At 45.1% G+C, this 15,581-nt stretch overlaps 2 protein-coding genes across 10 annotated transcripts in view; one reads left to right on the top strand and one right to left on the bottom strand.

Annotated features, from left to right (window-relative positions):
• LOC121591113 (A disintegrin and metalloproteinase with thrombospondin motifs 9) overlaps nt 1–15,581 on the top strand; it is a 150,621-nt gene that overhangs the window by 56,531 nt on the left and 78,509 nt on the right. Inside the window, exon 1 of one of the 9 annotated variants that reach the window (XM_041911504.1) lies at nt 11,077–11,158. The exons of the other annotated variants lie outside the window; for them this stretch is intronic. The gene's annotated coding sequence lies outside the window, so the exon portion shown is untranslated. Of the gene's footprint in view, nt 1–11,076; nt 11,159–15,581 lie in introns of those variants that run through there. 9 annotated transcript variants of the gene reach the window in all.
• Nucleotides 3,016–9,452, bottom strand: LOC121591112 (vitellogenin-A1-like). The gene is made up of 3 exons (XM_041911496.1): nt 9,388–9,452; nt 4,341–9,284; nt 3,016–4,266 (listed from the first exon to the last, which is right to left on the bottom strand). The coding sequence occupies exons 1-3, from the start codon at nt 9,416–9,418 to the stop codon at nt 3,083–3,085; spliced, it is 6,159 nt and encodes a 2,052-aa protein (XP_041767430.1). The 5' UTR covers nt 9,419–9,452; the 3' UTR covers nt 3,016–3,082.

Raw genomic sequence — 15,581 nt, 5'->3', positions numbered from 1 at the left:
AAATAAAAATAGCATGTAAAGATATGTGTGTATGCTAGTATCTACAATTATTGCATTACGTTGATCTTGCCGTACAGAATAATTTAAACACACGTCATGTGGCATATTATTTACAATATAGTAGGAATATAGTGGAACGGTTCCTTCGTCAGTCCTTCCCCATAATTTAGCCGCATCTGCATAATAAAAAGCCAGAGGGAATCTCGAATGATGATAGTCCATATTCCATTATTTTTGTCCAAAAAGTGGTCTACTCCACCCCCCCCCCCCTACGTGGATCAACAACAACAACAACAAAAAATGCATTGAATTAACGAAGGTCAAGGATACGAACCGATTGTTTGCTCAGTTTTCACCACGACCTAATAATTTAAGCGTTGCAGTTGCAGCATCGTTCGTGCACACTTTATTCGATTAGACTTCAGTCAACGTTCATCGGCTGAACGGCTGAAAGATAGAAAAAAAAAATCTACCCCTGTCCTGCCGTCCGTACATAAAACACCCTGAGACACTGATACATGTATGGAACCTATTTAAACACAATCTTGAAGTATTTCAATTGGTATACGCTGTGCTGTGCGTGAAGTAAGCAAACGTGATAACCCCGAACAATGTTGGCAGGTTTCGAGGATTTCTTTCCATATGCTTGCTTGCATGCGGGTACCAATAGCGCAAGATTTAAGACAGACCACATTAAGCAGTTTCACATTCCTATCGAGTGCACTGGCATCCATCACGATGCTATTAATGTCAGCAAGGATTTATTATACACTTATCGGAATTAGAGCTGCTTGATGCGTTTATTTATGCCGCAAAACTCAAGAAGCAAAAACAAAAGGAGTTAAACGGTTACATTGAAAGATGGTCTTTTTAAACTTTTGGCCGGTAACGGAGCTACTCCAATTTGAAAAGTGTTCAATCATTGACACTTGCTAGCTAGTTTACCTGCAAAAATGGCATTTATGACCGAAATGTGTTTTATTTTGTAGCAGTTGTCCTAAAGCATGACGCATTGTAAAAGTCTTCTTAGTTATTAGAATGTAACAGCAACTCCGAAACCAGCCAAAAAACAATCGTTTGTTTAATATCAGAATTAAGATGAGCTACGGTAAATCATTCTGTATACAGCCAACTCTGCAGTTTGTACACAGCAAGGGTAAATCATTCTTTTTATCACCTTAGCCGTGAAATATTTATACATTTAATTTCATACTACATTTATACTGAGTTACGCACTAGACCATAGTAGCTAGACAAACTGACTCGCGCAAAATGGTTGAATGCAAGAGTGGAATAGGCCAGACACGTGCATATATTACCAGTTCGTTGCAACATTGTCTGTCGGTCAGCCTCTCAAATTCCACCACCATCCGATCGTGTGTTATGAGCTGAACGGCAAGCTATTTGGAAGCAAAACAAGATTTATGTTTTTTACCGTCCCTCCGTACTTTCGAGTCGAGTGAACTCAGAACTTGCATCATCACCATTTGTTTCGGAATGCAGACAAACGGCTGCATCGTGCCAAAAGACAAATAGCGTTTGCTTTCGTGGTCCTTATAGGAAATAGGCGGAAAGTTTTTAGATATCGAATCGGACTGATTTTCATTTAAAAAATAGATGACCCGTACATCACTTAATTACAGTGTTTTATATGTCAGTTTGTTTATTCACTGTGAAGGTAGAAAGTGTGTGAAAGTTAAACTTCCCTACACTCAAACTGCTCATTTAATTAATTTTTTTCTTGAAATTTGAGCACATTCATTAGCTCATTTACACACCGGACCATTAGTGTGAATGTATTCAAACGAAGCACATTCAAGGACTACCTGTTAGTATGGTCTTAGCTGTCTTAATTAATGCCTATGATTAATAATTCTGTAAATTTACCGATCTGTCCATTTGTGGCATGAAATGTTGGCGTGGCTTAAGAACATATTTATGCAAAGAAATACCGATCAAACGTGCAACTGGTTCATTAACTATCTCTGAGAACTGAATCGTTCGTCCATTGGGGTGCCCTGTTTGTACCGTAGCTGCTAAACTGACTTGTTGCGCCATCATTTTACGATTCAATGAAGTCACAATATTTGCATGCACAAGCACCGTGCGGTGATGGCTAATACCCTATGACTTTGTCTATTAGTGTATCTCATCGGAGAATAACGATCGATACAATATAGTATGTAGAACCTAATTTTCTCAATTGACGGGGACTGAAGAGAACCTTTGCTCATTAACATTGTAGGCTTTTGAATGTAATTTTTTGAATATTGGTCTAGTTTTCACTGTTACACACATACTTTTTAATTTATACCACCATTGTAAACAAATAAATAAAATAGTAAAATTTCAATAAAGGCAACATTTTATTTTGTTTTAGGTATACTAGCTTAATTTTAGAATTGTTTCATATGAATTATAAGTGGTGCAATGCTATGAGCAATTCCTCGACATTGAATCATCATTTGCATAAAAATAGCACCGTCTTTTGCCAATCACGGATGAGACGTCGCGACAGCATATCTAGTGCAGAAACTTCATTCGTGACGACGAGAACGCAAAGACACACAGACGATGGTGCACACCAATTAGTGTATTTTAAAAGGCTGATTGTTGTCTAGGAGTTGAAGTTCACTGCACTCGCCGTCATTCGTTTGGGTTCATGCGTGTTGTGCTGAATCCTATTGACTTTAAATTAAGTGAACTGTTTAAAAAAACTTGTGTGGAATGTCTGCGGTTCGGTAATTGAACGTCGTTTGATGGTAACCTTGACATTCAAAGCGATGACTGTTCACACAAATAAGACTCGATGAATGAAATCAATTAAGCAAAAAAAAGTTAAATTAGTCCCAACAAATGCATTTGCTGACCTATTCAAGAAAAACGAATCGTTTTAACGAAACGAATCTGTTGCGAATACCGGCACCAGCGTTGCATTATACTGCTTCCATGTACTTGATGAATGAAAGGCAAAGTTTTCATTTAATTCATTGCTTTTTATTCAATTCTCCTCGATATTTTTTATGATTTTCTAAATGCTTTTTTTGTGATTTTCATAAATAGTTAGTGCATCTTATGAGGCTTAGTTAGCAAAGACACACTTCTTGGGGAAGTAGTACTTGACGGTCTTGGTGACCGACTTGTTGCTCATGTCCGGGTTGACTCCCTTGCGGATCTGCTGCTTGAACAGCTGCGCGGCAGAATCGGTAGCGTCACGGCAGTGAACATCGACGTACTTCTGGATCTTTTCAAATGCCTTGCACTGAGACGAGCAAGTGGGCAGAGCACGGCTCGTGAAACAAATCTTATCACCCTGCTCGATGTACTGCACACGATGCTGCATAGCACATTCCTTCTCGGTGTATTGCTGCTTCTCAAAGAAGTGCTCACGGTTCGGCTTGCGCTCCTCCGACGAGGACGAGTTGGAATCATCAGATTCATCCGACGACGACGAAGACTCGGACGAGGATGAGTCCGAAAGATCAAAGTCCTTGTAGTAGTAGTTGTAACGCTGACGTCCGGCTTCCTGCTCGCTGATGACGTTGCCGAAGTAGTACTGGGGCTTGACGCAGTGCTGCTGAGCCTTCTGGTGGTACTCGGTGAAGTAGGCCTGAGCCGGCCCACTGCAGTTCATGCCGGTGAGCGCGTACGAAGCGGCAAAGTATTCAGGCTTGCGCATGACGCACTGGTCGGGGGTGATGAAGTCGTCCTCTCCTTCGCCATTGTTGGTACCGCAAAGACCGACGAAGTTGTTGAAGTACGACTGGTCGGCGAAGAAACGGGCACGGTATCCGTCGAACACGATCTTGATGTCGTCATCGCGGAAGCTGATCTCCAGCTCGTTACCAGGCAGGGCATAGACGCGGATCAGCGGCTGATCGCCACCATCATCATTGGTGTACATTTCGACGGCGTACTTCTCGTGGATCTGCTGGGGCTTGCCATTGATGTAGACCATCGGGAGCTCGTGTCCGTGGGGGATGATATCGATGTTGTAATCGTTCTGCTTGTACTGGCCAAGGATAGCCTTCAAGAAGAGCTGGTTGTCCTCGCCGTGACGGGCCAGGATGGTGATCTGCTCATCCTCTCCGAAGCCGTTCTTCCAGTTGTATTCGTAGTCCGAGTTCATGAAGTGCGAGTCCTGGGCATAGAAATAGTAGTCAGGCTTGACGGTGTGCAGCACAACATGCCAGCAGTTGCCAAGCTCATAGTCGTAGGTCTTTCCATCGAAGGTGTTGACGAATTTGTTCGACACAGCGCAAGATGCTGTAGAGAAAAGAAAACAATTATTGGTATCTTTGTAGCGTGTAATAATGATGATGTTACGCCTGTATACTTACGATGGTAGTTTCCGCGGTAAGCGTAGTTGAACATGCGCTCGTAGTAGTCAAAGTCGGGGTGGACGGAGAAGAAGTAACGGGCGTATTCGCTTTCGATCGGGTAGTTCTGGATAGCGAAGCTACGGTCAGATCCGTAGAAGGAAGCGTTGTAGTAATCAAAGTACGGAGCCAGCTGGAAGTCGATCTGGAACTGGTTGTGCTTGCCCTGGAAGAAGTAGTCCTCGTTCCAGTACGGGAAGGTGAAGTAACGAGCGTAGTCGAAGAACTGGTAGGTCAGGTTCTTTGCATAGTTCGAGACATCCTTGTACTCAAAGTTGAACGAGTACTGATCGAAGTATCCGGCCTGGCGAGTGGCATTTTGACAAGCGGGCAGTTGGAAGTATCCGTGGTCCATCTGCTGCTTGCAGCTCTGGCCAGCCTCGGAGATACGCAGGAAGTGGCGGTAGGGCTCCGACTGGATCAGCTTACCCTTCATCGAGACGTGCGATCCTCCCTGGCACTTCTCACCGTATGCCAGCTCCCAGTTCATGCTTCCGACCTTGTCAAAGTTGAGAACATTGAGGAAGTTGAGCTTGGGCATGTTCGGGTACTGGTTGGTAGCCGAGAAGCACATCTGGAACTGCTTGCCAGAGAACGGAATGAACTCGAAGAAGGCACTGGACGACACGTACGGGCTGAAGGACAGGAACATCAACAGACGCTCCTTCTCGTCGACTGGGCTGTCGGCATAGGCGGTGGTAAACACGAACTCAGCCTTCTGCTGCTTGCCCTCGAACACGATTCCGAAATCGTAGACATTGACGTCGCTGTTGCGAATACCGGCACCAGCGTTGCGCATGAACTGCTCCTGTCGGCGCTGGCTTCCGGCGTAGTAGACGAAGGGCTGGGCGTAGTTGTACTCGTTGTAGAATCCAGAGTATCCGTGGCGACCCTTCGGGTGTTTCACGTCGGCGGTCTGGAAGTCCTGGTCGTAGTCGGCCTGCTTGTGCTGCAGCACAAACTTGACATTCTTCACGCTGGTGCGCTGAGCATCGTAGTACAGGTTCAACTGATGGTAGTGGTAGGTCTCCGAGGCGAACGGATAGACCAGCGCAGACCAGTAGTCGTGCTGCTCGATGTGCTTCATCAGGTAGGCGTAGTCGATGAAGTCCTTATCGTACTTGGCCTGGAAGCGCAGAGCAACGCCGGTCAGCGACTGACCGAACGACTGCTCGAACGACTTTGTGGTTTGGGCGCGATCGTGCAGAATGTGCACGCTCGGCTGCTCGGCCATCGGGCGCAGATCGGCTATGTCCTTGTATCCGGTGTACGGCCACGAGCTCATGTGGAAGAGTAGCACGTCCTTCTTGGGCTCCAGCGGCTGCACGTTCACTTCAAAGTCGTTGTTCTCAAAGTCGAAGCCAAAGTCGAAGCTGAATGGCAGGTAACCCTGGAACTTCTTCTGGTAACCGGCGACATAACGCTGGTGGTCGAAGGGCGTAATGAAGCCAACCTTGGCATCAACCAGGCGAGAGTAGGCCATGTTCACATCAGCGGATCCGTTGAACCAACGGGGCATATGGATAAAGTCGTCGTTCTCCTTCTCGGGGTATCCAGTGGGGGTCTTGAAAATGCTCGGGTAGGTGGTGGCAGAGGCCTCGAACTCGAACTTCATCAGAGTCGGGGTCTTCAGGCTGTAGTGGAATGGCAGACCGGTGGCCAGCGGGAAGGCCATGGTGACAACGTTCTGCTGATAGAACTTGGTCATGTTGTAGGCGAAACCATCCTCGAAGTCCTCGAAGTACTTCTTCACAAGGCTCGGGAACTGCTCAATGGTCTGGTTGTTGAAGGCGAAGAAGCGCTCTCCGTTGAAGATCTGGAACATGAACTGACCCTCCAGCTCCTCAGCCTCCTCGGGATCGATGTTCAGCAGCTTGGCGATGCGGGTGGTGGACCACTTCTGGAACTCCTCCTGGTTCTTGTTTCCGAACTGCTCGTAGTAATCGTTCTGGTACTTGTGGTTCTTGTTGTACTGGCTGAAGTAGTCCTTGAACAGGTGCGGATACTGCTTGTAGTACTTGTAGTAGTAGTCGCTAGACTTGTACTCCTGGTGCTTGTTGTAGCTGTCGTACTGCTTGTCGAGCAAATCGAAGAACGTCTCCATGCTCGAGATCAGGTAGTAGAAGGTCGAGAAACGCTTCAGGCCACCCATGTTCTTGCGCAGGTGGAAGAAGAAGCCGCTCGGGACGTAGTGGTCGTCAGCAGCGATCTGGGAGAAGTACATGCGGTACGAGAGCTCAAGCTCCTTGAAGGCAAAATCACGCAGGAAAGTGCCAGAGTACTGCAGGCTAAAATCGCGGGGGTTCAGGTGCTTGACAGCGGCCTGGGCATTCTGGGAGAACTCGTAATCATCATCAAACTCATCAGCCTCGGAAGCGCTCTCCAGAGCGGTCTTGACGGCAGCGCGGACGTACGTGCTCGGGTCGTAGTGGGTCTGCTCAGCCATACGCTGGAGCATGTATACCGGGGGCTTCGTGCGGATCAGCAGGTACACTGCAGCACAACGGACCTCATGGGCATCTCCGGTGTTTTGATACACCTTGAACAGCACAGAGCGAGCCAGACGCGGGTAGTTCTCGACCAGACGGTCCAGAGCGACAATGAAAGCCAGACGCTGGAAGTGGGTCACTGGGATCTTGCCTTCCAGGTACGGTTCGAAAACGTTCAGGATCTCGGGGTGTCCCAAATGTCCAAGACAGCGGATGTACACCTGCACCTTCACACTGTCACCAGCCTTGACGGCTTCACGCAGCTGGTGCGCGAACCACGGCACAACCTTGTGAGCCACGATCTTGTAGTCGGCATCAGCCAAACGGCCAAAGCTATACACCGGGTAGTAGTTGTAGGCCGAACGGTTGTTGACCTGGGCACGGTTCAGGAAGTCACAGTAGGAAATGAGAGCGGTGGTATTCAGGTACTCCTGATGCTGGACAGCGTTAGACGTCACCAGCAGGAAGTACTCGTGCATCACCGTTTCGGTCGGGTAGCGGATGGTCTTGGGCAGAGTAGCGATGACGCTGGCCGCTTCATCACCACGCAGTTTCTTCTCTTCGATCAACTCCTTGATTACCTTGAAGGCAGGCGGGGTACCGGCCTGGGCCAAAGCGTCGCGGAAAGTGTTCCAGGCGTCAACCTTCTTGGCGAACGACTCGCTGTGGTTGCTGCCCTCTTCGCGTTCCTTCTGCGAAACAAACAGCTTCTGGCAAACGTCGTAGATGTCCTGGTAGTGCATGGTGCGCAGGACACGGGCCAAAATGGTGAACTTGTTCAGCGTGTTCGACTTGGGGACCTGGGAGATTTCCTGCAGCTCGTCGGCGATCTCGTAGGTCAGCTTGTAGGCGTAGCGAGAGGCATCGACGTTGTGGGCGTACTGCACGCTGTATCCCTTGTATCCAGTGAAGTAGGGAAGGAAGGGAGTCTGAGGGGCATCCTTCATGCTTTCCGGGATCGGCTGGTAGAACTCCTCGCTGCTCAGCGAGTCGGAGTCAGACTCGGAAGAGCTGTAGAAGTCGTGCTCATCCGACTCCGAAGAGCTGGACGAAGAGCTGCTGGACGAAGAATCATCGGAGCTAGACGAGTCGGACGAGGTGTCGTTTTGCTTACGCAGACGGTACTGGTCGCGCTTGTACGCTTCGTAGTACTGCTTCTCCTTGAAGGCATTCAGATCACGACGGTTGCGGTTTCCACGACGCTCGACTTCCTTAGCCTGCTTCTTGTACTGCTCAGCCGGGCTGATTTTGAAGTTTTCCGCTTCCTCCTCCGAGCTAGAGCTGGACGAGTCCGAAGAGCTGGACGAGTCAGAGTCGGAATCCGAAGACGACGACGACGACGACGACGACGAAGAGTCATCGGTCTCGTTGGCCGGACGAACGAAGTTGTTCTTATCATGAGCCATGTTGTAGCTGTACACCAGGTCGACGAAGACCTGACGATCGTCAGCTGGGCCTTCGGGGTACTTATCGTAGGGCGTGATTTCATTGAGCGTCATGTTGACCTGAGCGTAGACCATAGCCTTCTGGCTGTTGACCAGCGACGGGCTGACCACAACCTTGTTGACGGTGGACACCGACTGGATGGTATAGTTGTACCAGTTGCCGGTCAGATACATCTGGGTCACTTCCGACTTGGTCATGATGTTACCCATCTGGTTGGTGTTTGGCTTGAAGTCGCTGAACCCGCTGAAGCCAAAATGGAAGCCCATGCGCTGCTCGCAACGGTCAAAGTTGCGGGACTTGACAACATGGAACACATGCTGGTCTTCCTCGAGCCACTGGGGCTGAGGAACCCATTCCTTGTGGGACTGGAAGTGGAATTCCGGGACGGGGTTGACGTCGTAAAGGGTTTCACATTCGCCGGTCACCGATGGCTCCATGGTCTTGTACACACCGGTGAGGGTGTTGTTCTCCGGGAACTGGTTGAACTCCGACTTGATCACGTACGCTCCCTGGGTGTCCAGCTGCAGCTGGCTGACCCAGCCCTTGAGCATGTTGACCTCGTGGTTGGGGACCGTCTTCTCAACATAGAAGCCCTTCACGGCTCCCTTGTTGTAGTAGATTCCGAAGGGCTTCGAGCTGAATGGCATCGGCTGCCACTTCAGGTTGAAGCGCGACAGTTCAGTACGGTATCCACGGGGCAGATACTCGTTGAACGCCGCGTACGTCGGACGGTCAATGTAGGCAACGACGTAGTTGTGATCCTTGGGACGGATCACCAAATAGCCGTGCGTCACAATGCCGGTCCAGTAGTCCTCGAGGTCCGGCAGAGCGGTCATGGTTTTCGTCGTCACGTTGTACACGTACTCCTTGTTCGGTTCCCAGGCACCGAACTCGAAGCCCGTCTTGTTGAACGGGCGAGAGGAGGGGAACTCATACTCGTACGAGTACTGGTACGCCGTACACAACCCCACTGTAAAACACAAAGCAGCACACCAACCGATTAGTTATATTGCGCGGCAGATGAAATCCTTCCAAAGGAATAACGAGCCAACGATTGAATGAATAACACTTACCAAGCGTGAGGAGGAGTAACTTCGCAATCATGGTTCGGTTGTTCGCAGTTGCCCGGATGCTTTGAATGCACTCCAAAGCTCGAATGTGCCTTCTGGTGGTCACAGGATCATCTTTTATACCTCGAATTTGCTAGGAATTGATTTTTTTTCTTATCAGTGGTTTGCTCTATGAAATCTTTCTTCTTCATTTTTATTATCATTGATCTGGCATGGAAGCTAGCTTCTACGCTATCAGTTGCATGTTAAATAATTTTTGAGCACGTCATATTTACTGATTAGTCACATGTGTGCACTGCCGATGCTGCAAATTTGGTGCTCAGCCGTGATCAACACTGAAATTATTTTTAGACTTCTCGATATTCGGCGAATTCATCGCGTGATTATAAACCTTGTAAAGAATTTTGAAAGTCATTGCCGTTTTCAGCTCATCTCCGAATGCTTTGCATGACCTATACAATCCCAAACTCTTTTGCTGCTTCTCCATTTTAGTTCGGTCCTTTTCCTACAAGCATTTAACGTTCGTTGAGTATCTCGCGATACAAACAGACATGGGTTGAACCAACATCGCACAATGGGATCATTCGTATGGTCTTCTTAAAATAGAACACATTCGGGTGGGTCTCGCGTTTTAGAGAGATTTCCTTCAAGAGAGCATGAAAATGAGTAAATGTTGATGGTTTTCTCAGTTTCGTTGTACGTTCTCTTATTTTTCTGCTTGTGAAAATTCAGTCGGATGTGATCCACATGTTGTGTAGGTTCGGTTTTCGTTTTTCGGTATTGTAATTCTCGTTTCGTAATTGAATTGAACTTAAAAATTATTTCATATTTTCGTAAACACAGAATACGTAAGCAGAGTACCAATTTACGTGCAAAAACTATACAGTGGACTTACAAAAAGGAATCAGCTGATAAGTACACCGTCGCAACAGCTGTTCTGTGAGAAGCATTCATGATAAGCATACATATGTGGTTGATGGCCTAGCCGATTAGCACGATCATTCGAGATTAACCAGAGCTTATCATTAATCGTTCATTGACCACCTTAAATGCCAATGGCTTCTAGTTCAGAAGACCAGCGCGTGCAGTGGGCTAGTGAAGCATCACAGTGTTTGATCTGTATGAGACACATTGACGATCCTCGGCTTTGTCCACAATGTTCGAAGCTGTTTTGCTATAGTTGCATCCGTGGTTGGTTACAAAAGGCTGAGCTAGAAAGTGGTAATCCGGCATGTCCGAACTGTCGGTGCCCATGTGGAATTGATAATTTTGTTAAGATTCTTGAAGGCAGTCCGTTATATCCATCGAAACCCATCGACGATGACAGGAGCAAGTCAGATAAATTTGACGCATCATCGACAATGCTTGACTCTGGAAAGATTCAGCAACATCTAGAAAAGATACTACTAGAAACACAGGGGCTATTTAACGAAACTGATCGTCGCGTTTCAGAGGAGTTGGAGAAGCAACGAGCGCTGGTGAAACAAACTAAGGATAATCTGATAAAGACCATAAATGTGATGGTACAACATGAGCTCAAAGATATACATCAACAGTTCCATGCAAAAACGGGTGAAATCAATGCGTGGGCCGATATATTGACAAAGAAATTGGACAAGCATCAATTTGCACTATTGTCCGTAAAGGCGACGGTGGGACAAAATTCTCCTCAAGAGCTCGTAACGAAGCAGTCGGAAATTGAAAGGTCCTGCACACAAGTCATCGAAGGTTTGAAAACAATTTGCCTGAACGTCAAACCGCCTTGTTTTAAGAGGTAAATATTTCCATTTAAAACATGTAACATTGATTAATTACATTCATATTACGTAGTTGTTATTGTTTAATACGAAATTGTGTTTCCGTAGTAACTTAATACCTGAACCATCAACATGGAAATTTACCGTAAATAAGTACTCATCAGTAAGGCGCACGAATGAAGTTCAGTATTCAGAATTAGTTATGGATGATATTGGTTCCGTATGGCGTTTGGAAGTACATCCGAGTGGGTTTGAAGACTCCAAAAACACCTCGCTAAGTATTTTCCTACAACTGTACAACGGGATTGAAGGAAACTATCACTATTCGATTGAATTGCTGGGTAGCTCTAGGAATCACCGCTACGAGGATGAAGCATTTTTCGAGCTGCGGAGGGGTTGGGGTCAAAATCACTTCATCGACTTAAAGTCCTTGCAGGAATCGTTTCTTGAGAACGACGCACTTGAGCTTACATTTTCTGTTCGAGCACTCAACCTGATCGACAAGTACGAGAAAATGAAAAAACGAGCAGATCTATTGACGACTGAAGTTGCCCAATTAAACAAGTAAGCTCCATTTGTAAAACGTACAAAGAATCGTTATAGTAATGATATATTTGACGTTTTCAGGTTAGCCCATCCGGACTGTTTAACCGAAGTGATAACCGTTCGCAACGTGGTTGATGCAATAAAATCGTCTAATTGTCTATATTCTGACATTCTAAATGATGATATTGGTGGCCGGTGGCGGATACAGATCTACCCTGGTGGGAATGCCGAGTGTAAAGGCCATTTTTTGAGCATTTTCATCGAGCTTTGCTCGGGCATTGCTAACAAGTAAGAATTCCGACAAGTCAGTAAAAACTGATCAATCTCAATAAAACTCACTTTATCTACTACAGATACGACTTTACTGTGGCGGTTTTGCACCAAAATGACAAAAAGGTCGTCAAAAAATCGCTAGAATATTGTATCCAACCATCGCTACCTTTCGGATGGAAATCATTTTTGGGACGAGAAGAATTAATCAACAATGGCTACATCCAGAAGGATTCACTTTCAATTCGTCTAACTATAAAGCCACCAAACGCGACCCAGAAGCTGATCTATTTCCGCCAGTATCATGATCAAGCTTTCGGAAATATGTACCCACAGCGGAAAGAGTCTGTAGCTTCCAACGATTGCAAACCCACTACGTCCCAGGAACCGCTAGAATCACGGCTGCGCAAAACTTCCATAAGCTTCGTTAAAAATCTTTTCACCAAGTCTCCCAGCACTGATCAACAATAAGCGTGCTTCAATATAATCGTGGATTATTACAATAAAAAAACATTTTTACTGTCCCAGCTTACATTTTCTATTTCTCTGTTGTAAGTGTTGTTTAGCAACCTTTTTTTCCTTTTCCGAGTCGTTTGGTAGTGCAATGAAATTCACGCCATCCAACTCACATGCAGCAAACCAGAATGGTGAACTGCCATTTGAACACGATTATAAATCAAATCGTAAAACTTGGTAGCTATCAAAAGTGGTGGCTTACCCACGTGAGAACCATCAAATTTGTGTTACAACGACAGTCAAGCGGCCAGACTCGATTTCATTGAACTTGATCTTACCGATTACCGGTACTGCGCAAACGCTTAGCGCTGCGTTTGCGCATTAACTCGTGAAGGCATTGCCTGCTGTAAACGGCGAAACTCGTTGCGAGGCAGCGATAGTATGGGTGGGTTGTGATTATAAGAAGAATAGGAATGTAAAAAGTTACGCAGAACGTCACGATTTTTTGGCATGCAACACCGCGTCAGTCGTTATACGGCACTTAGCTCGTGGTGTAGCGTCTGTTATTATGTTCAAATGGACAGTGATCATACGGGTATCTTTTAAGAATACCGCGTACCGCGAGAAATGAACTTTGATATACTATTACACCATTTAGAAAAAAATCTGTGAGCATCGGTACCAAATAAAGCTACGCGGTAAAAATGGTAAATCATTTATTATTTCATGAATCGTTTGACAGTATTATTCATAATTTTCCTTTCTATTTGTTTATATTGAATGCTAGCTTCAAATATACAGGGTTTACCAGCATATAAAACAACTGTTCGCTTGTTTATAACAATAGTCGTTTTGTATAGACACCGCTGTCTACCACTTGCTCACACGTCAGATGGTGTAAGCTACTCTGTCCAATTCAATAACACAATTTTCGCCTTCGATTGCACAACGGTCGGATTCAGCACGGTTTGTGGTTGTAGTGTAATTAACAAAATTAATGTTTTGATTTATTGAAATGTATGGTTTATACTGCATATTGCTTGAATAAAATAAACGTATTTGAAAATGTTTGGTTTTTGTAAAATTTGTCCCAACAAAACAAACTGTGCCGAATCTGACAGTTGCTAATCGAAGGCGAAAATTGTGTTATTGAATTGGACAGAGTAGCTTACACCATCTGACGTGTGAGCAAGTGGTAGACAGCGGTGTTTATACAAAAAGACTGTTGTAACAAACAAGTGAATAGTTGTTTTTTATGCTGGTAAACCCTGTAAATAAGTTTTCATTATTAATTACATTGAAAATGTTTCGTTAAGTTAATTATCATTTAGTTTATCATCATTAAATTTAATTAATGTATAATGGGAAAATACTTTACTATTTAAACTTTTTCAATCTTGGTCTTGTTATAGACTTTTTCTAAATTTATTAATGTCGATCAATGTGTATTATATAAGGCATATCAATATCGGCAGTGAAAATCAGGAAAATACAAGTTCATATAAAAAATGTTTGAGGAATGCCACACTATGGCTGTAGATGAGCAAGTCGTCTGCACAAAAAAAACTTTTTCAAAAAGTGTGATCTTCTAAATTCTAAGTGCCGTGCACTGTATCACACTTAATATATACTAAATGTCGAACTATTTGACAATAAAGTGAAGTTTTAAATTCGAAAACAATTAAAATTTAGAAAAATTTGAAAAAAAAGCAGGAAAAATGTAATGCAATAATATATAACGAATGAAAGGCGTTTACTGCTATTATGTGACTGATTGATGTGATTCCTGATAGCTGATAGCTGTGATAATGATAGCTGTGTAATACAAATATATTGTTGCCTTGTATTGTACTATTTTGAGAATGTAAGTAGTATTCTCTTGTAAAAAAAACATGTTTGATGAACTTCATTTTATTTGTATGATTCATACTGATGTTACAGTCCATTAGAATGATAACTAAAATAGTTATATATGAGTATGCTCAATGCATTATGCCAAGCATTACTTTATGCACTGACAGCTGCGCGGAAAGTGAAATCAAAGGCGATCGATAGAACACGACCGGTCGCGTCATCTGCTCATTGATGTGTATGCAAATCGAGTATTTATTTTTCCTCCCTTTTGCCGGCACGTGATCCGTTGCATTTAGAACCAAACAGGGTGGCTAATCCGGCATTCACAATCAAATCATAAATCAACCGTCAAGTGGTTAGGCCTGCGCAGTTATGCACTATTTGTTTGTGAACGCTCTTGGAGCGGTACTAAAGAGTCACGAACTGTCGGTCGAGCGCAAGTGTGACATTTGCTTTCAGAACATTCCTCTATAATGAAAACACCACTAGTCAAAATTAGCACTGGGGTTTTGTATATGTTCAATTTTGCATGCAAGTATAATAGAGATCGCTAAACTAGTGTTGCTCATTTCCTTAAACTCCCTGACCACTTCAGTAATGCGCTACCGTCGCGTATTGCGTGATCAAGAGTGACCGACTTTTCCGGGTGTAGTGTAGATCACGCCATACCATCGTTTGGTGGCAGACAATCAGTAGGCTGTCGTCGAGAACGTCACCAACTGACCTCGAAAATTTTACCCCACGTTCACGTTTGTCATTTCCTTGAATGATTCACGGGCAGGCAAACTGCCATTGCGCTAGTGATGTCTGCTGTCGTCCTGGTTCCAGCACGCTTAGAAGCCTAGGGGCAACCAATCATCGGGACGAATCGTAATCCAACTAGGAGTAAATGACAATCATTTGCTGAATAATTGCATCCGTTTATCGTGCGGGACTGGAGTAACACACACTGGCCGACTTAAAGTCGGAGGTGATCGAAACCGCACCTGCGCTGTTGCCGATCTCCAGAAACAAAGTGCCTCGATTATTTTTTCCACTAACCCGCATTAACACCCAGATCTGCACAGCATGGTGTAATTATCATTATTTTCTGAAGTACCAACTGTGCTTCATTAGTGGCACCAGAAATTCGCATAATAGTTGTTTTTTTTTGCACTGACGCCATACGTTTCCTCTTCGCTCGTGTTGCTCCTGTCGCTATTTCAAAGTTTCCCGTAGCGTCATGCTTCTTCTTCTGGCATACGTCGATGGAATCTAGCTATCGGCACGTCAGACTCACTTGCCTGACCTGTGCCCGTACGTGCAGTAATTTAT

Source organism: Anopheles merus, chromosome 2R, assembly GCF_017562075.2.
Source record: "Anopheles merus strain MAF chromosome 2R, AmerM5.1, whole genome shotgun sequence".
Lineage (NCBI taxonomy): Eukaryota > Metazoa > Arthropoda > Insecta > Diptera > Culicidae > Anopheles > Anopheles merus.
The sequence above is the reverse complement of the archived record's forward strand: the minus strand, read 5'-3'. Positions and strand labels throughout refer to the sequence as shown.

Coding starts and splice junctions, on each gene's coding strand:
- LOC121591112 (XM_041911496.1), bottom strand. CDS start 9,418: ATGATTGCGAAGTTACTCCTCCTCACGCTTG. Junction 9,285..9,387: donor GTTACTCCTCCTCACGCTTG/GTAAGTGTTATT, acceptor TGTGTTTTACAG/TGGGGTTGTGTACGGCGTAC. Junction 4,267..4,340: donor TTACCGCGGAAACTACCATC/GTAAGTATACAG, acceptor TTTTCTCTACAG/CATCTTGCGCTGTGTCGAAC.